This window comes from Paroedura picta, chromosome 1 (assembly GCF_049243985.1).
Source record: "Paroedura picta isolate Pp20150507F chromosome 1, Ppicta_v3.0, whole genome shotgun sequence".
NCBI classification, from domain to species: domain Eukaryota; kingdom Metazoa; phylum Chordata; class Lepidosauria; order Squamata; family Gekkonidae; genus Paroedura; species Paroedura picta.
The window spans coordinates 60,398,141-60,423,217 of NC_135369.1; the positions used below are offsets into that span (position 1 = coordinate 60,398,141).

Sequence of the window (25,077 nt, forward strand, 5' to 3'; positions counted from 1 at the left end):
GCTGCATGCTGCGGAAGATAAAATGTGCCAGCAAAAGCTAGTTACTACAAACCAGGGAGAAAAATCAGTCTTGTGGGGGAGATGCAGGATTTTGACTGTCAGTGGCTAAGGCACAGAATACATAGTCAATAAAGCACTAGTTGTTGTTCCCTAGTGGGTAACCTTATATTAGTTGACTATTTAGATCCCTATTTTTAAGAAACATCTTGATATACTCAGGCATTTACCAACTGCAAAAAGGCATGCAGGCAGTGAAGTGGTTGTCATTCACAAAACACAATAACTTTGTAATAAACAGTATGTACACACAACATATATGCTGCATGCCTGCAACAGTCAAGTTTAAAAACCTGACAAGATGTGTATGCAACAGAATAGAAAGGAGTGGGAGGACAGCAGGATTTCCAAGGACTATCTATGCATGCAAAATCTATTTATGTTATCATTGCACATATACTATAGGTCTGTCATTTTGTCATACTCATTCAATTCTGCTCAGGAGTATATTCAAAAACATGGAGATTTTTGAAATATAATAAAACCATATTTCTATCAAAATGCCAGTCCTCAGTTTTACTATAATAACTTGAAGTGGAACAGTGAATTTATTCAGATTTGATACGAATACGAAAACACAAAAACAATTTGTATTAATTAGGAAGTTTTTATTTACAGTAAAATACTTTTGTATGATTTTCCATAAATATAGATTCCCAGTACAATCTGGAAAAATCATCTGCACCTTTTTTAGAAAAAGGAAAGGACATGTGATAGCTGAAGGAATGTGTTAGCTGAAGGAATCAAGTATCTGACAATCTCAAATGAACCCAGCCATTTTCTTTCACAAATTTCTTCAGCATTTTGAACTTCTTGGCTTTACTTCCTCGATGTGTGATGTACTTAAAGTATTTGCAATCTAGATCCCAAAAAGTGAAATGTTAGTGGGATTTGAATAAAAATATAAACGAAGCAATCTGTTCCATTACATTTGAACCATACACTTTATCACTACACAAGGAGAAAGCATCTGGCTTCCATTCTCTTCTGTTTCAGAGATTTAGTGATGTCCCTTAGGATTCCTCAAATACATTTGGTTAAACAAAACCTTATTCAAGAAAGCTACGGCACTATGCACTCCATGCATCAGTAAGGCTACAATTATTCTACAAACTGAAGAACTTACACTCAGTGCTATCCCTCAATGAGCCTTGGAAACTGCAGTGCTCTCTAACCAAAGAACTCAGCAACATCATAAAATTGCTATTGTAAGGATTTCTTAGCCTTATTTATGTCTATAAAACAGTTATGTCCTTAGATCCCAAATGACTAAGGGATGTTAAGATATATATATAACATGGCTGCTACCATTTAATTAATAAGAAGAGCCCTGCTGGATCAGATCAGTGGTCTATCTAGTTGAGCATTCTGCCTCACATAGTGGCCGAGCAGTTCTTCTGGATGGCCAACAACAAGGTACAGAGGCTAAGACCTTCTCCTGGTACTGGGATTCAGAAGTCTACTGCCTTTGAACTTGGAGGCTTATCCTCCATGGCTACTAGCTACCATGGCTACTAGCTACTGACTTATCTTGCATGAATCTAGTTGCTGATGTTATAAAGGGATTTATGACTCTTAGAATAATGCTCATCAATCATGAATAGCAAGCAGCTTTTGAAAGTGTTCCGTCTTAATCATTTCTTGATATGGCATGGGGGGGGGGGGGATCTGCTATTCAAAGGCAGAAAAAATCTCCCATTTGGCATGCCTAAGAACCAAGCACTCCACAAGTGAACTATAAGGGATTGGAATACTGTAAGGGATGGGGATAGTCTTCTATGTTTAAGCAAGATTAAGTGGAATCTCTCTCAAGTTCCATCATATTAGAATGGGATGAGACTATTGTTCCATTTATAACATGGAGAAAACAATCTAACAAGGATATCCTTCATCTGGAACTAACATTATGATGGCATCATGCCAGAAAGCTGGCCAGGTTTGTTGGCAGTTTTATGGAAATCAAAGCAGGCCTCACAACAACTTTGTAAGTATAGCCTGTAGAAACATTGAAACTGACAAACAGCACCACTGAATGTTGAAGCTGTCATACTGATTCACTCTAACTCAGGGGTAGTCAACCTGTGGTCCTCCAGAGTCCAGATGTTCATGGACTACAATTCCCATGAGCCCCTGTCAGCGTTTGCTGGCAGGGGCTCATGGGAATTGTAGTCCATGAACCTCTGGAGGAGCACAGGTTGACTACCCCTGCTCTAACTCAAGTGCTGCCATTTTATTAATTAAATTATATCCTTATAAGATTTCAGAGGCAGCTAACAAAAATTACATGAATACACAAAACACAATAATCTGCACAGAGCCAAACACATAAATGCAGCAACAATCCATATCAAGACAGACATGATTTCCCAAAGGCCCTTTGGTTGGCATTTAAATGCTTAACAGATGAAAAGCAAAAGAGGTGAGGGAGTTTCACAGTTCTGGTAATACTGTGGAAAAGGGCCTTTGGGCACAGCATAAACTTCATCTTCTTCTGTCCACTGAACAGCATGTAAACAACATTTGTGAGCATTATTTCACAACTTTCTTAATTTCCCCTCGTTTATATACATGCTCAGCACTACTACTGAATTTCTGTTTCTAAAACTTATATTCCTCAATTAAGCTCAGTGCAGTCTATGTAGGCAGAGATTCAGGGCAGAGATTTGAACCTAGGTCTCCCTGATCAAAATCCAGCACTCTAGCCATCACACTACACTATCAGTCTACAAGGAAACAAGAGGGAAATCCCTTTTTGACCAATGAATCAAGTACATTAGTACTAGACTCTTCTCTCAAGACATATACCCTTCACATCCTCCCTTCGTTTCTGGGAAGCCTTTTACTTAACTCCACACTCCCCTGTTCTCAATTGGAACCTATAAGGCAGTCAACTAGCCTACTACACAGACTTCGTCTCCATCGGGCTCACAAAGGTGAAATGTTTTGTTCAATCTAACACCTGCCAGTGATTTACCACCTTGTGTCAGGAAAAGATTACCACAATAGTATGGCATACCCAAAGAAGCAGCAGTTATTCAATCCCGTTACCTTTCTTCAAAGCCCAATACTGGCCTTTTCATTATGGAAATCTGGTCTGTTTCTACTAGATGTTCAAATACCACCAACCTATCTGTGTATGGATATGATTTTGTGCTAATATGTGTATTTTTTGGAAGCTGTCGTACTTAAAGATTGCTTTGACTACCAGAATGTGGGATTTAAAAAACACCTCGAAGTAAGTGAACCTAGAACAAATTATGAAGCATTGTCCACTTTCATATCAAACTACCTGACAACTTTCTCTCCAAAATAAAATTAAACCTCATTCATAAAAGTTTGTTCAGGGAAAAAAAGAAAGAAGCCTGGTTTTGTTAGAATCCTCCCAATTCTTCTACAAAGGAGAGAAGTATTATTTACAAATTACCTTTTCCCAGCAGCATTCCAGCCACCAGGATTTTTTCACATGCAAGATTTTCATTTTCCCTCCAGTTTCTTTTTGCCAAATAATGGCTGAAATGGAAGGCTGGCCACCAGTCCTTTCGGGTACCCCATTCCTTTTTGAGCCAGTCAAATTGCCTGCCAGAACTAGAGGAGAAAGGAAAGTCAGGTACCAATTAGCTTAATCTCAAATACCCGGAAAGATAAATCTGTTTTTTAAAACAAGTTATCAAAACAGCAGGTAGCTAACATTCAAAATATCAAAATCTGGATGCTTGCAATTTCTTTCTGTATTTGCATTAAATTGTGCTATAATGTATTGTGATATGTAATTTTATTTAATGCCCTGAAAATTCTTGAAACCAGTACTAGCGTGGCCAACAACAATGCAATAGCACACAAAGACAATATTTTACAGGAAGTATACTTCTCAGTAAGTAGAAGACATTGAATTTTAGAAGTCTAAGTCTAAAACAGAATAGTACACACTCCACGTCAGTATCAGTTGCTGGTGGGGGGTGAGATCCAGGAGCATGGGAGAGGTACATGACATGATGATGTCACCCAGAAATGATGTTGGCATAATGGAAGTGTTGAGCGGGCACTCTGCTTTTGGGGCAAAACTCTACAGTAGAATTTGCTTCTAACCATAAAACAGCATTTCCCAACCAGGATTACACGTAACCCCAGGGTTAAGCAGGAGCCCCAGAGGGGTTATACACCTGGTGGAATGATCTCCCAGAGGAGATCAGGACCCTGACGGAGCTAAAACAGTTCCACAAGGCCTCCAAAAGGGAACTCTTCCACAAGGCATTTGGTTGAGACCAGGCATAACCAACAACATCTGAAGCGCCCCTGCTCCCTCCCTTCCAGAACTTGATCAGTGAGCTCTGCTCCTGGACCTGTTTGCACTGTTACAACTATCAGTTATTAGTATTAATGTTACAGTTATTTATATGTTATGGATTGTTTTTTATATGGTTTATAAGTTTTATGTAAACTGCCCTGAGCTTCTGGGGAGGGCAGGATTTAAATATAATATAATATATAAATAAATATATATATAAATAAATAAATAAAAGAAGAGGGAGGCAAAGTGAGGCCCAGTATTTTAGTACAGATGTTATCTTCTAGTCTTGGCTCAACCATAGGCCCGGCAGAAAAGCACCATCTTACAGGCTCTGTGGAATTCGGCAAGTTGACAGAGCCCTGATCTCTCTTGGGAGCTCATTCCACTAGGTAGGAGCCAAGGCCAAAAAGGCCCTGGCTCTGGTTGAGGCCAGGCAGATTTATTTAGGACCAGGGATCCCTAACAGATTGGTGTTACTCAATCTAAGAGCTCTCTGGGGAACATGTTCAGAAAGCTGGTCTCTTAGATGTGCAGGGCCCAGAGTGTGTAAAGCCTTGAATAGTAAAACCAAAACCGGATCTGGAATTCCCCTGGAAGCCAATACAGCTGCCACAGTACTTGTCTCACAGTCCTGATGTCATAGAGCTCATGATTAATCTGCAAAATCCTACACTGTTTTCTGGTAAACAGCTGTGGGATACACAGCACTGTCAAAGCCAGATTCCATGTGCTGAAGTAACAGTGAGGGAAGGGTAAAATACTTCACTAAAGAAAATGATTGAGCAACAGACTGCTCCAGGCACTCTCATTGGCCATCACCAGCTGAGTGGAAAGTAGCTGTGTGCTGGAGAGTGATTATTCTAATTCTGGTTCAGGGAGGGCATTCTGACAGAAACTGTCTGTGCCTAGCTGAATATCTGCTCTGAGGAGAAATCTTTGTTAAAGGAAAGCTTCTTTACTGAAGCTGAAAGCAGATCTACACAGTGCAAAGAACTAGAAGCTTTCCCAGTCATATTGGTACAAAGTTTGTAGGGAATGAAAAATATACAGGATCAAACAGTTGTTCTTCAGTCTGTAGTCTAAAATGGGACCATGAGGTAACTGATACAGATGGGTGCTTTGTCACTCACTTCTGCAGTATTTCTATGATCTGTTTTGCCAAATAGCTCCAAGCCTTTACATTGTCCTTCCATCCAGCAAAGTCCAAGGCTGCAAAAATAACTTCCAGACACAGTTGATGGTTTTTACTTTTTTCTGCAATCAGAACAGACCATGTTGAATCATCCTATGCTAATTAGTAGTCAACAAATTCAACCTTTTTTTCACAAGGTAAAAATAACTAACCAGTTTATATACATCTGTATCCAACACATGATCAAATTCTCATAATCATTTGGCAAAACACTACAGGCAACTGAGACCTCTCACCTTGGAGTAGTTTGTGTGGACTCTCAGATTCTTGCTGGTGTGAAATATCATCAGAAAAGAAAACCTGTTCACTCTATAATTCTGTGGAGTATCATCAGATTCATAACAGCAAAACCTTACTACACTGAAAAGCTATTTTGATACTAGATTTTTGTGCTGGGAAACATTCAGAAATGCTTCAGCAGCTTGCAACCCATTTAAGACAACCCAGAGACTCCCCTTCTATCAGCAGGACTACATATATACCTGTTTACTCACAATGGTGCAAGAAACGTTTTATGGAGCTCCATTTTCCGTCTTGTGAAGATAGCCATTAATATCAGGGAAAAAGTAATTCACCAAAATTTGGAGCGGCAAATATGGACCAATGAGTAGTAGCCCTCATGACACATTTTGGAGCACACCAGGTTTTCGGCAGAATCTCAAGCTTTCAATTTCTAGTCCTGAAAGCTTGATAGCATCAGGATGAAAATATTTGAAAGATTCAGTAACCAAAAGACCAACTTGCCCACATTTTGAAATGTAGTTGTTTTCAGACAATGACGTTATGAATTTAACAATTCAGAAAAAAATGTCTCCCAAGCAATTCTGAAGAATAAAATTAAGGTTGCTAATCGGACAGGGAAAATAACTGCTGTTCCTTTCATGGAGACAGATTCCGGTGTGTAGCCATGTTGGTTTGAAGCAGTAGAACAAAGTGTGATTCCAGAAACATCTTTGACAAACAAAATTTTACAAAAAACACTTTGAATAAAGTGTTGTTGGTCTTGAAGGTGCTACTGGACTCAAACTTTGTTCTGTTGTCCCTTTATTAAAAATATATATGAGAAGGGAGGGCAGTTAAAGCTTTATATCAGTCTTCCCCAACCCCCGGGCTGCGGACTGGTACTGGACTGCGGTGGGGGTGGAAGGGAGGCGCAGGCGCACCAGTGGCTACGCCTCCCTCCACCCCTGCAACATGGCACTCACTGCGCCAGGAGCTCACTGCGCCGGCCACTTCGGCAGCCGATTGCTCCCGTGCCCTGGCACAGCAAGCGCTGCGCTGCGGGGGGGGGGGGAGGGAAGGCGCAGGTGGGCACAAAGCTGCCACGCCTACATGTTTGTGCCTGCCAGTGTGCCGGCACCTGCGCCTCCCCCCCCCCCCCGTGGTGTGGTGTTTGCTGCACTGGGGCCCGGGAGCGCAACACTGCGGGGGGGAGGTCCGGGCGCAAACGTGCAGGTGTGGAGCTACCGTTCCTGCGTATTTGTGCCCGCCAGCGCAACCGTGCCTCCCTCCCTCTGTGGTGCGGTGCTCACTGCGCCGGGGCCCGTAAGCGAGCGCCCGCTTCGGTGGCCGCTCGCTCCCAGGCCCCAGTGCAGTGAGCATCGCGCTGTGGGGGGGAGGCGCGGGTACCGGCAGGCACGAACACGCAGGCACAGAGCTGCCACGCCTGTCAGCATGCTGGCACCTCCCTCCCCCGCCGGTCCCCAGGCCTCCCTCCCCCCTCCTCCCCCAATCCCCGGCCTGAAAAAGGTTGGGGACCACTGCTTTATATGACATAAACAACATCAGATATTTGCAGATTAAGGAGACAGTTCAAGGGATTAGTTTAAAAGTTGGCAACCCTAAATAAAATCCTATTTAAAAAAAACAAAAAACGAACACAAATAAATATAACTCAGGGAAGTGACTCGATCAAGGCTCAACAGAGAAGTGCTGCACCACAGCCTATCCTTCCTCTGATGGCCTTGTGGTTGGCTAGAGGTTACTATGATATTTGTCACATTCCTCTTGTGTAAATGAGTACCTGTAGTTCTCAAGGTGCTGTATTGCTATTGTACTCAAGTTGGCTGTCCTCTTATTGACTGAACAGTATTTCAGAAGGGACTAATGTCTATTCCAAAATACAAAGCACTAGTCAAATCCCCAAGTAGCAGGGATTCAACAGTTTTAATACTAAACCTCTCTGTAGCTACAACAGACTCCAAGACTTGAGTATTGTTTATTTTCACCTACTGGCTCCTTACCCACCTTTATCAGCCTCAATAAGTTTTAAAGGCGGTTTCTTCAAAACTCAGAATTAATAAGCTAAATACACTCTGTCATTTCTTAATAAATCTAGCTCTTGAAGCTTTTCTTTTCTTCTTACTTAATAGGCCGCAGCTCCTTCTTCCCTCCCCCCCCCCGAAGCGAGAAGCTTGCCAGGCCGCGAGCAAATCGGCCGCCAAAGCAGAAAGCGAAAGCTTGCGGACCGCTGCCTTAGACTTTACTCTTAGATCTTTAGTGTACTTACTAGCATAAAGGCCATTCTTCACAATGAAGCTCTTAAGCATAGCACCCCGAAATCTTTTGAAGTTTCACCCTCTGCACATCAACTACGATAATTAATGCATAAACATTTATTTACATCACAGGGATATACAGCTCTGTCTGTGCAATTATGCCTAAGGTCCTGTCCTCCTCTACCCCATAACAGGAAAGAATAGCCCAGCAGATGGTCTGCTCTCAGTTCTGGGGAAACGAATGATAAAAGTCTTACTTGATTTTTTCAGCATGACATAAAATTCTAACATCAATTCATGAGAAGGAACAAGCTTGTGCAAGACCTAATAAGAAAAAGATATTTTCAGTGTAAACTTAAGCACAGAAATCTATATTGTCTCACTGAAGCTGGTACTGAAAAATGTTTCCTATTGTCTGGACTATCACCCTAGCCTTGACTAAACGCACTTTTGTTGGCAGGGTGATGTCTCTGCTTTTTAGGATGCTGTCTAGATTTGCCATAGCTTTCCTCCCCAGGAGCGTCTTTTAATTTCTTTGCTGCAGTCCCCATCTGCAGTGATCTTGGAGCCCAGGAAAATAAAATCTGTCACTATCTCCATTTCTTCCCCATCTATTTGCCAGGAATTGAGAGGGCTGGATGCCATGATCTTTGTTTTCTTGATGTTGAGTGTGTGTATGTGAGCCCAAAGCAAAAAAGAAATAAAAATTTTCAATAGCATATTCCATGCTAGGAATTATTAGGGAAAGAACATAAAAAAATGCTAGCATCATAATACCTTCTAAGTAAGCATAGGATGTGTTCTTTATACTCAGTCACAAAAAGGACTTTCGAGCCATGCAAATGGAATAAATTAAGACAACTAAAATGAGGATGAATTGAAATAGGTAGCCATGTGGCTTTGAAGCAGCTGGACAAAGTGTTTGATGCTAGAGTTTGATCTAGCAGGTCTCTTTATGTTCTTAAATTAGGGTCTAATTAAGCCAATTTGAAGCACAAAGTCTTACTGATTTCAACACCACATTAAGCTCATGCTTAATCTTGCTGAAATCAACGTGACCTGGAAGTGGATAGATTATGCTCTTAAATTATTTACTAATTTATTAACCATTTAGTACCTTTTTTGCTCAACTCTTCCTCCGAGGGCCTCAACAGAGCAGTCATCATTCTCCCCATCTCTACTTTAGCTTCACAACAATCCTGCAAAGTAGGTTAGGCTGACAGAGACCAGCTCAAGTTTAATGGCAAAGTGGGACTCTGAAACCAGGTCTCTCAAATCGTAGTCCAACATTCTAACTCCTACAACAAGCTGTGGCTCTCCAGATGTCTATGGACTACAATTACCATGAGCCCCTGCTATCATGCTGTTGTAGTCCATAGACATCTGGGGAGCCACAAATTGGCCACTTAGTCCTACATTAAACTGGCTTTCAGAATGGTAGCCACTCTACTGGAACAAATTTCATACCTGCAGCGCAGCAATCTGTGTTTTCCTAGATTCACCCCTTCTCTTTAGAAACTGATAGAAGTAGACATGAGCATTAGGGTTGGGGGGAAATTTGGAGTTGTAAGCATACTCTCTTAGCACCTCTTTGGCTTCTTCATACTCCTTATAGTATTCCAGGAGCTGTGGGGACACAATATGCACCAGCATTATTTAGTTACCTTTACATTTGTTTATATTATCCCATTTGCTTATATTATCACTGGTATTACTAAAACAAAAACAATGCAATAGGTTCAAATGAGAGCTACTGTCTAATACAGGGGTAGTCAACCTGTGGTCCTCCAGATGTTCATGGACTACAATTCCCATGAGCCCCTGACAGCTTTTGCTGGCAGGGGTTCATGGGAATTGTAGTCCATGAACATCTGGAGGTCCACAGGTTGACTACCCCTGGTCTAGTACACGTTTACTTGCAAGAAGCTCAGAGATATATGCTAGATTCTCTGTTCCCCATTGTATCCTCACAGCTACTCTATGAGATAGGTGAGAATGAGGAAGGAACAAGCTCAAGGTCATCCAGAATGCTTTATGGCTCACTGACTATCCCACGACTACAAGAATGCATGTGTGCAATGCTCACACTTGGGTCTGGAGAAGGTAAGAAAGAATTGGAGAGGCTCCTGCTATTTTTTATCTTCTCCAAACCACAGGACAAGATAAAGCTCAGGAAATCCGATGTGGATGGCAGTGAAGAGAGCTAAGACCCTTGATTCTGGCAAGTGGACTTGTGAATGCCTGTGACTTTCCTTTATTGAAACCAACTTAACTAGTGGCTGCCATAATAGAATGTCAGTGCATTCTAAGACTGCCCAGTCCTTGCTTAGACACTTCTAAAATGACTCTTTTTCTTTGTTTCTTTTTGTAACAGCTATGAAAGTGTCAAATATTTCAAAATCTTTAGCTGCTAGCAATATTTAGACTAAGTAGCAAATAGCAATTTAGTAAAGTGTGCACTTACATCCACATAGCACAATACAAAAGGATCCCAAACTCCAGGAAATTTAATGATTTCCTTAAGGCCAACTGCAGCCTGCCGGTAGAAATTGTGCATTTCTTGTTGAATGGAGGACTCTGCATAGCTGTCTTCCTCTGGAGTGAGGGTAAGAAATACAAGATAACACAAGAGGGTGCTTAAATACATTATTATCCAGGGCTGTTGGCAACCTTAGCTTTCACCTCTTATACAATAAGCTCACAAAGACTGAAACAGAAAGGAGAGCAAAGCCGAAGATAAAAAATATTTTTAAAAGAATTGTACAATAAATGTATAATTGTGATGGACCATCAATGGTTAATGTCTATCAGAGTCTGAAAACCTTTGAGTGACAGGCTATGCCAACTAAATTCTGTTGAGTGAGTCAATTAAGGAATGACAGTTGGAAACAGACATTTAATTACTGACTATGGACTGGGAAGGAGGCTGAGTAGGTCAAGAAGGATCCTCATTCATGCCAAAAAAAAAAGGGGGGGGGGGAAACAGCTTCTAGTAAAGAGAAGTGATCCCTGCCCAATTAAGAAAGGACATAGCTTCTAGCAACAAGGAGTGGCCCCTAGTTTGTGTCTAAAGAAGGACTTTGGGATCTTGTTTATATGTTCCTACGCTCAACTATACATGTCTGTGAAACTCAGAAACCTGTTCTTGATTGCTTAAGCAGAAACTGAAAAGAAAGTCTCCCTCCTCAACAGTTTAAAGACTTTATGGAATAGCAGAAATACTTATTGGCAACTTGTTAATCTTATTATGCCACTAGGTTTGATGTCTAAAATTTGAAGAAACTGCTTCAATCAAACAATTTTTAACTTCCCTTTCTTCCAAAGGGATAAAGTACTGCATGCTTTTCCCTTCCCTTGTTTTTTGCTCCCCCACAACAACCCTGTGAGGTAAGTCCAGTTGAAAGTAATTTGGACCGAGATTCTGTATGAATGGAGTTTTGAACATTAGTTAAAATCATACCCGTGGCCAGCCCTACCCACATCTCCAACGCAGGCACTGGACAGGCCCACATTGGGCTGGCCATGGGTTGCATCAGCGGCCTGCCTTCCTGGTGGGGGCGAGCAAATCTGGGGCAGAAACGGCAGGGGGAAGCACGCCGTTGTTCTGATGGGGGTGGCGCTGTTGTCCTGGCGTCCATGGCCGCAGCTCCCATGGCACCTTCCAGGTCATTGCTGGAGCCGCTGTCGCTTGAGTGAACATGGTGCGGATGGCGGCCCCTCCTGGTGCGGGTAAGCGAATCTGGGCCACACACAGCAGGGGGGAGTTGCGGAAGGAGTCATGGTATTGTTCTCGTGGCCGTGGCCAAGTTGTCCTGCTACCACAGCTCCAACGCACCCCCTACCATGCTCCATGCTTGTGACAAGCCCGCTTCCTGCGTCTCACGCCCTTACTGGTCTCCATGAGGATTGCCCCTCCTTCACGGTAACCACGGCCCCTTTTCACCCTTCCACAACACTGCCTCCCTCCCGAACCCTTCCCGCTAGCTCCCACGGCTGTATTACTTGCCACGGGCTCACCCCTAGTATGATAAATAAAATATCACTGACTTTAGAACAAAGACACACTCACCAAGCTGCAACATGTCCATCTTCTTTTTTAGCCAATGAAAGTAGTCTAGCAGCCCCTTGTAGCCTTGAACAAGTTTCAGGTCTTTTTCCTGAAGAACTGTTTGTTCTCCATATCGCCAGCTTTCTGCTAGGACCAGGTTCTGATAAGCCTCATCCATGTACCCATTACACAAGAGGTAGAAGGCATGCTCTAAACAGACCTATAATAATTTTAGCATTTAGATTCTGTACCAACAGTAGTATTATCTTTGAATACAATGCTACAACTATACAAATTCACTAGGGAGTTCTGTGTCCATCTAAGTTTTTGTACCAAAAGGCACTGACAGACCCATGGATAACAAGAGTGAATCTACAAAGCTATCAACAACATGCCCTGACCTGATTGGCTGAATCTTGGAAGCTAAACTGGTCAGATCACTGAGGAGTTCCAGGGTAACTATGCAGAGGAATAATAAAAATAATTAACTTTTATTTCCCACCCTTCTCATTAACTCAGGGTGTTATTGATAAAAACAATACAAATATATGTTACATATAAACTATTCTAACAATTTAACAATTAAATCCATGTTGATTTTTAAATTATTAAAAATACACTAAAACTGTGTTCTAGGGTTTGAAATCTTCTCAGGGGTTAGGTGATATTAGCCTACAGTTTGATGGATTCTTGAGCAGTGAAACCAACCGTTTCGTGATGTTATTTCCAGGCCTCAACTGTAGGCCTGGTGGAACAGCTCGGTCTTACAGGCCCTCCAGAACTGTTTAAGGTCCCAGAGGTCCCTGATCTCACTAGGGAGTGTCCCACCAGTCTGAGCTCAGGGTCGAAAAAGCCCTGGCTGATTCCAGTTTTACCTCTTTGAGGTCAGGGACCCTGAGCAGATTTCGATCACTTGATCTTCATGATCGTCCACAGGTATAGAAGGAGAGCCAGTGCGGCTGGGAGAGCACAGATATAAAGCATGCTCTCCACTGGGTCTCAGTAAGGTCCCGAGCTGCTGTGTTCTGGAGTTTCCAGAGCGTTTTCAAGGGTAGCCTTTCACGGAGCAAGTTAAAGAAGTCTAGTCTGGAGGTGACAGCTGCATGGATCACAGTGGTTAGGTCTGCTGCGGAGAGGTAAGTTGCTAGTTGTCGTGCTTGGCAGAGGTAGTAGAACACCTGGTGCATAACAGTTGTGAGCTGGGCCTCCACAGATAAGGAGGCATCCAGTATCACACCCAGCTTCCTGATTGTGGTTGACAGAATTAGATTGACCACATCAAGAGCCAGGAGATGCACTACTTCATCCCGGCATGCTGATCTAGCCAGAGGATCTGCATCTTTACTGCATTTAACTTCAGTCAACTCTGCTTGAGCCAGTCTACCATGGCCTCCAGATACCAGGCTATAGAAGCTGGGTGTGTTGATGGATGGCTGCCTATCAATAGAAATAGCTGGATGCCATCAGAGTACCAATGGCAACTCAGCCAAAACTCCACATGTAGATGTTGAATAACAGTGGGGAGAGAATGGCTCCCCATAGGGCCCCATATAAAAGGACTTACCATTGGGAGGTTCTCTTCCCTAATGCCACCCTCTGTCCCCAATCTTTAAGGCAAGACTGCAGCCATTGTAAGGCTGTGCCTTAAATTCCCATGAAGGCAATGACCTCTGTTAGTCTCTTGCCTCTTATAAGGTTGTGGTAAACTGGCTGCATCTAGTTGGCCCTTTACACACATATTACACGTTTTCGATCTGCCACTGCATAAAGAGCCTCAGGACAGCCACACAAAGGGGATATCTTTTACAAACTGGGTATGAGGGTGTGTGTTATTTGCTGGAAATCAGGGTGAAAATCTGCATATGACACTATCCTCTTGATATTCCAATTCAAAATAAATAAAATAAAATAAACTGAACCAGACGCAGTGTTTTATGCAGCCATTGGGCCAAAGCAACATGCTTTAATCTTCTATTCTATACAATCATACATCAGCAAACCACTTTGTAAGCAAGATTTAGATCCTGCCTAAAATTTCCACAAACAGGATTGCCATCCATGCAAATGTGACTTCCACCCACCCACTTTGTTATAACCCAAAATGCCCCCCGAAATGTTAATCCATCCCCCAGAAATAGCTGCTGTGGGGCCAAAGACGAAAAAATTGTTTTTATGTTGTATGTGCAGAAATTTTATGCAGGGCCCACCTCTCTAATTCCAAGAACCATGAGCCATCTCTCAGGTTGCACTTCCCATATTAGCATATCAGTTTCAGAATGGTATTATTTTCATTTGTAGCAAGTTTTAAATCAGTGCTTACCTTTAAATATCCCTTTACACCCAAATTTTTCATCTGATCTGCAAAATGGGTGGACTCCTCTATGTTGCTTCTTGGATGATGATGCACAATTTCAGTTCCTATTCTCCAGACCACCTATCATAGAATCACAGAATCAGGGAGTTGGAAGGGATCTCCAAGGTCATCTTGTCCAATTGCCTGCAAAATGCAGGAAACTCACAACAACCTGCCCATCCACAGTGACCTCAATTTCATGCCCAATTATGTGACCTCCAAAAAATACAGAATCCCTGGCCAGGCCGGCCTGGAGGAAATTCACCTTCCAACCCCAAAGTGGCAATCAGCATTTCCCTGGGCATGCAAAAAAGAGCCACAAGAGCCAAGCACTGGCATAAGCCTTCCTGCCCACTCACAATCTACCTAAGTTTACAGAATGATGGAGGGGGGCACACTGCTGGAACAAATAAAAATATGCTAGGTGCAACAAAACTAAAATAGCACATGCCCATAAAAATTATTCAGGACTACTAAGTACTACTGTGTACCAAGTACTACTATGCACTACTGATAGTTCTAAGTAAGTACTAAGTTACTCATTATTACTAAATAAGCATAGAAAACTAAACAAGCAAGGAAGAAAAACATGACATGCCTAACTGAGTGATGCTAACTGAGTGATGCTATTCTGAAAAGTTCTGTCATGGCTCAGAATCTGAATGGACTACTTCATTCCTGAATGTATTGGTGTGCAATCAACAAGGTTCATATGTATAGTACAGCCTGCAGAGTAAAACATTCCCGGCTTCCCCTCCCTCTGCAGGGGATCCCTAAGAATAGCATAGAAGCAAAAGTGGGGAGCCAACACTGGAAGGAGGAAATCTGTGCAAATTATACAACTTTGACTAACGTAGTAACCTATTTCTTCACTGGAAATAGACTACAGGATGTAAACCATTAACTAGAAAGTTCGGACACTGAAGCCATTGTGACTTCTTCCAAATTAATGTTTAGAATGAAATGTTTAGCTTGCTTACTTACTTCAGGTGCTGCCCGCTGTTTCTTGCTGGTCGTATTCTCCAGAGCCTCTACATAGCTTACCATTAATTCTGCAGCCCTTTGCCACTGACCTCGCAGGAGGGCCTCCTGTATGCAGTGTAAACAGTCCTCTTTAGCCTTCTGAAAATCTGAGGGATTTCGGCCTGACGTAGCTACAAAAACATCAATGTTTTGCCAATAAATGCTTAACATTTGTGTTTCCAATGGAATTATGGACAGTTCACAGAAAAAGGTTAAGTACCCATTCAAACATGGATTTTACAGGTATCTAAATGCAGAGATCAAGCCTATATTTCATCTTTTTTGAAATATAGTTCCCAGCATGACTCTCTAGCTTCCTTTGTAACATTTAGCAATTATGCCAGAGCACCAGCTATTTTTGCTGGTATATTCAGTCACGTCACATAGCCCCAATTAATAACAAAAGAATGTCAAGATATTATGCCACTTGTTTCTTATTAGCATGCATGCAAACACTCTAAGCAAAAGTAATTTGTTCTTGAATTACAGTGATTAAAATATGAAAGAATATTCCTTACTAAACAACCTCAGTAGCAGTAAAAACATTGAACAATTGCAATTCTGAATGTGTTGTATTAAACAAAAAATTGCAATCACCTCAAGCACAGTTACCTCCACCAAGTCAAATTTTATTTATAAATTTCATTTATATACCGCTCTCCTGGATCATGGAACTCCCAAGCATTATAGAATGCATGGAAGCTTAGTTAAAATACAATATGCTTTAAAGTTGTAGCTGATAGCAAGCCACATAACACAACTGAAAGAATACTATTGCTAGTACTTAGGATTTTGGAATGTTTTTCATCTCTTTGCAATACAGGCACCTAACTTAATTTTAAATTAATGTGAAGCTACCCATGGCAGTGGCTCATTCTGCAGAGATAATGCCACCAGGCAGTATTGATCTTGATAGACCAGGGCCTGAGTCATGATAAGGAAAGCTCTTGTGTATGTGTTCATCAAAAAATGCTGCAACTCCTACTCCCATCCTCCTAAGGACACCCTATCCATGCCCCCCACAGCAGCTGTTGCTAGTAGACTACAATTTTGCCCCTGCCCCAGCAAGCAAGAAAAAGAGCAGACAAAAGAATCAATAGAGGACAGAGGGACAGCAGCAGCCTGCAAGCCACATGGACCATTCAACCTACTTGGGTGCTGAAAATATCTTGGCAGCAGAGGTAAATAAATTCCAGGAGGCTGATCGTTCCCTGCTGTTCCCACAGATGCACCCTCAGTTTCTTCTTCTACAGATGCCTGCCCTTCTTCCTTTCTCAATTCATCAACAAAACTGTCCATTTCTATGAAGAGAAAGAAAAAATGTATGTTAAGGAGACATAAAATTAGTCTAATGACATACAGAATTAACCAAAGGGGAGGGGGAACAAATGTGCTATGTTATATCAAAAAGGAAACATCTTAACACAAGCCCGCGGCACCCATGGGCGCCGCGGACTAAATAAAACAGTAAGCCCTTGGAAAGCGGGCTGTGTCCGGGATGAGGAAGGGTGCCGACTGGCCCCTTCCTCCGGACAGACTATTGGAGGGACCAATTGGTCCTTCCGATTCCCTGCCAGAGCAACTGCGAGCCGCGCACAGCGCGGCTCACAGTTGCTCCTTGGCCGGTGGTTGACGCCTCGGGAGGCGCGAAGCGCCTCCTGAGGCGTCAGGCTGCCGGCAAGGGAGTCCCTGGCAGCCGCACACAGCCTCTCGCTGCCTCAGACCGCCGGGCAGGGAGTCCCCGCCACCTGCCCTGCGTGCAGCTGCCGGGGACTCCCGTGACTAGCAACAACGGAGCATCGACAGGCACGGTCGCAATCTAAGATGGCTGCCGAGGGCCCGCCGAGGAGCTGAGGACGCCCCGCCGCCGCCGCCCGCCGTCGACGACGCCTCCTCTTAGGTCAGCTTCCTTCTCTCCCGCGCTGCCCTGTCCCTCCCTCTCCCCCACATTCTAGCGCCCATTGCTAAGTGCATAGCGAAGTGCCTCTGACGCGTCAGGCTGCCGCCAAGGGAGCACCCGGCAAGGGAACTGAAGCACCTCCCGATTGGCCCCTCTACTGCGTCACAGATTCGCCGGGCCTGCTCCGAGCCTTGCACCGAAGCCGGGGACCGGAGGGCAGTGGGGAGGGGGGCGGGGAGGGGAGGGGAGGGGGAGCAGGCCGCTGCTGCCCGGGGGGGGGAGAGTCCCGGGGATAGCTTCCCCATGCTCCCACAGCACAACCGCACCCTCCCTAGGTGTGCTCCGTGCCGAGGGAGGGCCCTTTTCATGCCCGTTTATTTCCCCTGCTTCACAGGCTCCAGCCTGAGGTGCACAGCGACAGAAATCCCCATGCCTGACGAGGATGGCCTGTCAGACCCAGGAGACGGGGGGGGGGGGATACTCTCCTGGAAAGCCACGCCCAGCCTCTGCTGTCCGACTTCCATGACAGGCAGGGCTGCTAGAATCCCCCCCCCTCGAGGCAGAGATGCATGCCCAGAGATCCACAGCATGACACACTCACCCTGCTTCAGAGGCACAAGGCTGAGCTGCACGCAGAAAGCGAGAGAGCAGGACATATTTACACCAACTGCAGAACTCGCGGGGCTTTAAGACCCAGGGGACACTTACTGGTGGGGGCGGGAGAAAGAGAGGGCTGCCGGGAGACAGGAATTTTCACCCAGCTACAGAGGCACAGCTGACTTCAACAGACAGAGAAAGACACAAACCTCACACAGGACAAGACAGGTACACAGACAGACCACCAGACATGGGAGGAGAAATTTGCTTACACTTTGCTCAAAGACAAGCAGCCTATGGAGAGGGCAAGTCATGCAGGGAAGGGAGGCTTGGAGATGGCGAGCCACGCCTTCTCCTGCCACTAGGGACTGCCTGCAGGGACTACCCTCCCTCCAACAAATGCCAACCCTCACCCCTGCTCAAAGAAAACATGCCACCTCCTCTCCAACTCTCCCTGCCCCTGCTTGGGTCACTGGGGGTGGGGGGCATTGCTCTCTCTCTCTCTCTCTCTCTCTCCATTTCTCTCTTTCCATGTCATTCTCTCCCTGCCTTTCTTCCCCTCTCTTTCTCTCCATATTTCACTCTCTCTCTCCTGTCTTTCTCCTTTTTCCTCCCATTCTTGCTTCCTTTTTATCTTATCTACTTTCCTTTCTCTCACTCATTTCTCTGACCTCCCCCAATGCTAGCGCCCGTTGTATTTCAGACTACAACGGGCTATTAATCTAGTAGTTTAATATTTTCAATTTGAATAAAACTTTGTATACAAGTGGGAATTATTAGGTAATTAAGGATGCAATCCTATGCACATCTCCTGTAAGCTCCACTTAACACAGTGCTACTTTTAAGTAAACAAACACAGGACTGCATTATAAACAGCCTGCACAAGGTCACATGAACAATTATGGGAAGTTAGTTGAAAGAGCTGCTGCAGACCAAATATCAGCCTTCCTGGAGGAAATTTCAGCTCTTGACCCATTTCAGTTGGGATTCCAGCCTGGCCATGAGTTGGAAACGGTCCTACTTGCCCTGATGGACGATCTCTGCTGCCAGCTACACCGAGGCTGATCAGCGCTGCTTATACTATTAGACCTGTCAGCAGCGTTTCACACTGTAGATCATGAGCTCACCGCCACATCTTCATGCACCCTGTTGCTCAACTGATAAGGAAACTTGGTCTGGGTTGCCATCAATACTCAGGTGACACCCACCTCTTCTTCCTGATGGATGACTGCTCCGATTCCCCCCCCCCCAGCAAAATTAGCCAGATGCCTGGAAGCAGTGACAAAGTGGGGTCTGAAGCTCAACCCTTCAAAGATGGAGGTTCTGTGGCTGGGTAGGAAGGGACCAAGTGAGGAAGCGCGCTTACCCAAACTGGACGGAGTGTGTCTAGCAGTGGCCCACTCCACCAGAAACCTGGGTGTGATCCTCGACACCTCCTCTCCATGGAGGCACAGTTCATGAGAGTAGCACAGCAGGCCTTCTACCATCTATATCACGCCAACCAACTAGCGCCCTACTTGGCACCAGAACACCTAGCCACAGTGATCCGTGCAACAGTCACCTCTAGATTGGACTTCTGCAACTCGCTCTACGCAGGACTACCCTTATCCTTGATCCTGAAACTACAACTGGTGCAGAATGCTGTGGCCAGGATTCTCACTAATACACCATGGAGATCTCACATCTGGCCTGTATTCCAACAACTCAGCTGGCTCCGAACTGATTCCAGATCAGGCTTAAAGGTTTTGGTTCTTACTTTCAAGGCCTTACATGGTTTGGGCCCAAGTGTACCTGAGACATTGTCTCTCTGCCTACACCTCCAAGACAACACTACGCTCCCCCACTATCAACCAACTGGTTATCACCGGCTCTAAAGAAGCAGGTTGATCCTCAACAAGGGCCAGAGCTTTTTCTGTCCTGGCGCCCACCTGGTGGAACAAGTTCCCTGAAGAGATCAGGGCCCTGCCTGAACTCCCACAATTCCGCAGGGCCTGCACAAGGGAGCTCCTCTACCAGGCATTCCCCCGAGACTGACCAACCCAATAATATCTACAGGTCCCCCCTCAGACACCTCCTCCATGGCCTACACCAGTAGGGAGTTTATGGTATCTACGTTGTTGTTCATATTATATTATTGTGGAATTAATTCATTGATACTATGTTAATTTAAACCACTGCTGGATTATTGTTGATGTTATTTTGACTATATTCTATGCTTAGGTCATTTCATGTAATACCCACGTTGTATGTGGGTATTACATGTAATACCCACAACCGCCCCAAGCTACATGGGAGGGTGATATAATAAAAATGTAATAAAGCAAATAAATAAATAAGATAGCAGACACTCAGAATAACAAACTCCACTACCCATGGAAATTCACTCTAAGATTCTACCTAAAGTGACAACTTTATGAGAAATAAAAACCTTCATGGAGCCAGTAATAGATATTGTTTAGGATGGGACTGTGAATAGGCTATCCTGGAGAAATCTATTTCTGTATTATGAGAACATATACCCATCTTTCCTCTTGACGTGGATAGCTCAGGCTAGCCCTATGCCATCATCAGATCTTATAAATTAAGCACAGTTGGCCGTGGATGGGAGACCTCCAAGGAAGGCCAGGCAAGGACATAACACCTCTGAATGTATCTTACATTGAAAGTCCTATCGGGTCCCCATCAATGTTCCCTATAATTTCCCCCTTACTGAGCAGAGCAGTTCACATCCTCCGCAAAATAATTTTTAAATGGGCAAAGGGCAATGCCAGTTCTCGAGTAGCTCCACATTTCTGCTGAGCGGAACTTCCTGTGTTAATGAGTGGCCCTTCGCACGCACAGCTTGGTCCCCATAAATTGGCTGCAACTTGCCAGCAAAAAAAAAAAATCCACTCAGAAAAGCTCAACATAGTTTACATTTAAAAGACTGAATACAAGATTAATGGGGGGGGGGAGGCCAGAAAAACAGCAGCTAAAGCAGCAAGTTCCACGAATATGCGTATTACTGAATATTATTATTAATCATCATCATCGTCATCGCGCCATGGAGCCACCAGGTGGCATCGACGAAGGAACTGTTCTTGGAGTTTAAGTTTCCCATGCTCCCACACGGCAGTCCAGCCTCGGGAATGGCCACTGCCGCCCGGTAAAAGCCTCACGGCACACAGAAGCGCTCCGCCTTGTTCCACCTACCTCCCTTCTCGGCCTCCGCTACTACTCTTAGTAGAGCGCGCCCACTACTGCCGTACGGCAGCACTTCGGACGGGAGAGCACGCGCCCAGCCAAAATAACGACGCGCTGACGAAGCACTTTTCCTTGGCTTCCACGCTCTCCAGAACGGCAAACGCCATTTTGGTGCCGGGCACAAGCGAAGTTCTCATTATCTACACCATGTGACAGCATCCTCTTTTGGGAGCGCATGCGCGAAATTGGCGTTTCCGCGTTCGGGGGGTCATTTCTCTCCCCGCTACTAAGGAAAGAGGGTTGCTGCGCTTGTGTTGCAAGTGCTACGTGGCGACTGATGCTGGGGGAAGGAACGAGGATGCCCTTTACGCTCTGAATTTGGAGAGCATTTCAAAAATGTCTGAAACAAAGGCCACGCTGTCTAGTGTTCGTTTGGTTTGTTACGCCTCCCCCCGGACGTTATATTAATAACACGAAGCAAGTTTTTACACAGCTTCAAAAATATGAGCCTTGGAAGTTTTTTAAAATTGCTCTACCATAATTTTATTACAGTTCTTCCAGTATCCGTATGTGAGGCAGAGTTCACTTCATCTGAGACAAGAACTGGGGGGGGGGGGGGGTGTACCAGACTGCATGACTGATAATCTTACAGGTCATTCTTATGAACCTTAAATGGTGCTAGAAGCCATTGGTGTGAAAAGTCGGCCCCATGAAGCAAAGATAAGATTCATATGAGTGGCTTGTAGGACTGTTTGAATTAAGATTTGTAAGTGGCTTCCTCAAAAAACTGCAGTATCAATGTTGCTGAAGCTATGTTGGTCCCTGAAGTTTTTGAACCTGCAGACACCTTTGTAATTATGACACAGGTGGTGAGTACAACCACAAAATGGCTGATATAGGAGGCAGAGCTAACCCCAAAATATCAGGGAGTGAGGTTATAGATAATTCTAATAGAAGAAGAGTTGGTTCTTATATGCTCCTTTACTAGGAGGAGTCTCAAAGCAACTTACAATCATCTTCCTTTTCCTGTTCCCCATCCTTTGAGGTTGAGAGAGCCCTGATATCACTGCTTGGTCAGAAGAGCTACCTTCAACATTTGTGTTGCTGATACGTTATAAGCGTGCACTGGAGCACTGGTGTAGGGAGGAATTTTTAAGGACTCTCACCTCATCATTTTCCCAACTAGAAACTTGCCCAAGGTGCCAGACAAAATAAATTGCATGATGATGATGTCATCCGTTCAGTAGTGTCCGACCCTCAGCGATTCTATAGGAATTTTTTCTCCATTTGTCTCTGTCAATGACCACTTCTTTCACTTGGTTGTCCCTGTATTAGCTTTGATTGTATTGAATCAGCATATCCTTTAGCGACCACATTTCCTTTTGCCACTGACCATGCCGAGCATTAATGATTTTTATAACACACATGATGTGTCCAAAGTAAGTGAGCTTTAGCCGTAATGTCTTGCCTTCTGGTGACAAAGTTGGTTTGCTCCTCTCTAAAACTATCTTGTTGGTAAGTTTGGCTGTCCATGGTATTTGCAGCATTCGTCTCCAACACCATAATTCAAAAGCATCTATTCTCCTGTCTTCCTTCTTCAGGGTCCAGCTTTCGCATCCATAGGTTGTTATGGGGAAAACAGTAGCGTTGACTAGCTGGCACTTTGTATTAAGGCTGATATCCTTACTCATATTCGGTTCATGCCTAACATTGCGTTCCAGCCCAGTGTTATTTGCCATCTGATTTCATGGCTGCATCCACCACTTTGAGTGATCATAGAGCCAAAAAAAGATGAAATCATCAATACATGTTCTCGTTGTCAATCATGACTTTGGTGCTACTGCCAGTAGTTGTCATGATCTTGGTCTTTTTGATATTTAGGTGTAGTCCCATCTTTTCACTTTCTTCTTTTAGTCTCCCTATCAGGGTCTTCAGATCATGCTCCGATTCAGCAAGGAGTGTTGTTTCATCTGCATAGCGGAGGTTATTGATGTTTTAAGTCATGGGTGACTTAAAAACAAGCCCTTCCCTGTACATATGATCCAAATCAGAACCCATGTGCCTGAAAATTAATTTTAAAAATACTGAGAATTCTCACTTCATGTTTGGTTTGGTCCTCAGAAGCAGATCCTGTGAGGATTTCCTAGTTTAAGCCATTGTAGGTTGGCTACAGTATTGTCCTAAGTGCAGGAATACCTTTCTAAGTCTTTCTAAGGCAATCGGTATAGAAGGGTATAACTCTACTTAGTATTTCACTTTTAAGCAGGAGTGGTTTGTTTGCTAGAAAATTCTAGGCATGAGTTAATATGAAAGATTTCTATATGTAATAGACATGATGGTAAATAGACACACACACCCTCATAAGTGTTACCTGATTGGACTCAGATAGACTGGTAGAGAAAACTCAAAAGCCCTTCAGTGGTGGGGGGAGACAACTTTCCCTCTTTGCCATAGTTCCAGTCTGATTGGGCCCTGTGCACCTGATTTTTCAGGGGGAAATGCTGGGATCTCTGTCTTTGTATAGTTGTTGGCTCTGAGGTTTAATTAAGGGTGACACATGGACAGGTTTACATGCTCCCTGCCATTCCCTCTCCCTGGGAACAAGACGTTCCTCTTCTATAACCTTAGAAAGTGACTTGCCAATTGTCACAGGCCTAAATCTCAAGGAGATGGATATTTCAGAGCCCAGTCATAAGCAAACTACTTGGAAATAAATAGATTCCTAGGATATGGATGTATTTATGTATTTTCAGTTGTCTCACATTATATTCTTTCATATTGACATTTAAAAATGCATTGTGTTGGATGAAGGTGGGGGAAGTTAAAAGCTTGTGCTTTTCAGCAGCAACATAATGCATTAATTGTTCTGCTAGACTCCCTGATATACTGAGAGTTCACAAGGGAATATGAAAAATCAATTATCTGAGGATATGATAAGAACATCAGCCTTACTTCTGATAGAGTTAGTAGCAAAGATTACTGGTAGCAATTTCAGATAAGAATATACTAATAACCGGAGGAGCATAGATGACTTGCACAATCATACCATGAATGCAGAGTAGTTAATTATTACTCTTTGATGCTTCTTACAAGGAACTCTATGTGCTTTGGAGTTTTTTAATTGAAGATTTTAAAGGGGTTCTGGGATGCCCCTATCTGCTTCCCTTGTGCGGAGGCAAGGTTTTCCTGTTGTTTTTCTTTTCCATTCCGACTGAGCGACCCCAGGTATCTATTTTCTTTTTTCTGAAGAACTCGGACTGCCACACCCTGTCACAGTATGATCTCTCAACTGTTGGCTCAGCCCAGGAACCCGAGAGAAGGATTGAGAGCCCCCTTAAATGTCACTAAAGACATTTTGAACTTCCAAATTAATCAAATATGTTATTCAACCTAAGATAGAAAAGGTCAGGTGACATCAAGGGTAAAATTTCTGAGGTAACTCTGTATACAACTCTGAAGTAAAACGGTATATGCACAGACTTCAATTCATATGCTTTAGGCTAATAAGAGTTTCATAAACTTTTACCAGTGACTTTAAGATGAGATGCTTTTGTTCTAAAGTTTCCCAAATAGTCCAGTACACTTTCTTTGAGTATTCACTGACTCTTTTGGTTTTCAGAAGGCTGGGACACTGTATACAGTATACAATCCCTTTCTCTAAAGACACAGTACTCTTCTTCAATTTTGACTGACTCATAATGATTTCACAGGGCAGTCTCTACTCCAGCCTTTCTTAACTTTTTTACCATTGAGAAACCCCTGAAACATTCTTCAGGCTTTGAGAAACTCCAGAAATGGAACCATCATGCAGAATATGGCTGGGAAGCATGGCAGTGTACATGCCCACTTGGGGTCCTTCCACTTCCCACCCCCTCCAGGTCCATCATTGGCCATTTTGAGAGTGAGGGGCAGGTTAACATTAATCAAGTTTGTTGGAG

The 25,077-nt window shown here is 43.8% G+C and overlaps 1 protein-coding gene across 2 annotated transcripts; it reads right to left on the reverse strand.

Moving 5' to 3' along the window:
• Window positions 1-644: 644 nt before the first annotated feature.
• On the reverse strand, window positions 645-21,338 carry TAF1A (TATA-box binding protein associated factor, RNA polymerase I subunit A). 2 transcript variants are annotated; one of them, XM_077340116.1, is made up of 11 exons: window positions 21,149-21,338; window positions 16,611-16,760; window positions 15,421-15,590; window positions 14,404-14,517; window positions 12,105-12,303; window positions 10,500-10,630; window positions 9,503-9,661; window positions 8,293-8,359; window positions 5,476-5,599; window positions 3,482-3,642; window positions 645-916 (listed from the first exon to the last, which is right to left on the reverse strand). In XM_077340116.1, the coding sequence occupies exons 2-11, from the start codon at window positions 16,756-16,758 to the stop codon at window positions 801-803; spliced, it is 1,389 nt and encodes a 462-aa protein (XP_077196231.1). In that variant the 5' UTR covers window positions 16,759-16,760; window positions 21,149-21,338; the 3' UTR covers window positions 645-800. The 2 variants fall into 2 exon arrangements, with proteins under 2 accessions (XP_077196231.1, XP_077196223.1); XM_077340108.1 differs by lacking the exon at window positions 21,149-21,338 and adding an exon at window positions 17,961-18,076.
• Between the last annotated feature and the right edge of the window lie 3,739 nt (window positions 21,339-25,077).

Coding starts and splice junctions, on each gene's coding strand:
- TAF1A (XM_077340108.1), bottom strand. CDS start 18,015: ATGTCCTGCTCTCTCGCTTTCTGCGTGCAGCTCAGCCTTGTGCCTCTG. Junction 9,662..10,499: donor TTGTATTGTGCTATGTGGAT/GTAAGTGCACAC, acceptor GTGTCCCCACAG/CTCCTGGAATACTATAAGGA. Junction 3,643..5,475: donor ATCATAGAAATACTGCAGAA/GTGAGTGACAAA, acceptor TTTCTCCTCTAG/TTCTGGCAGGCAATTTGACT.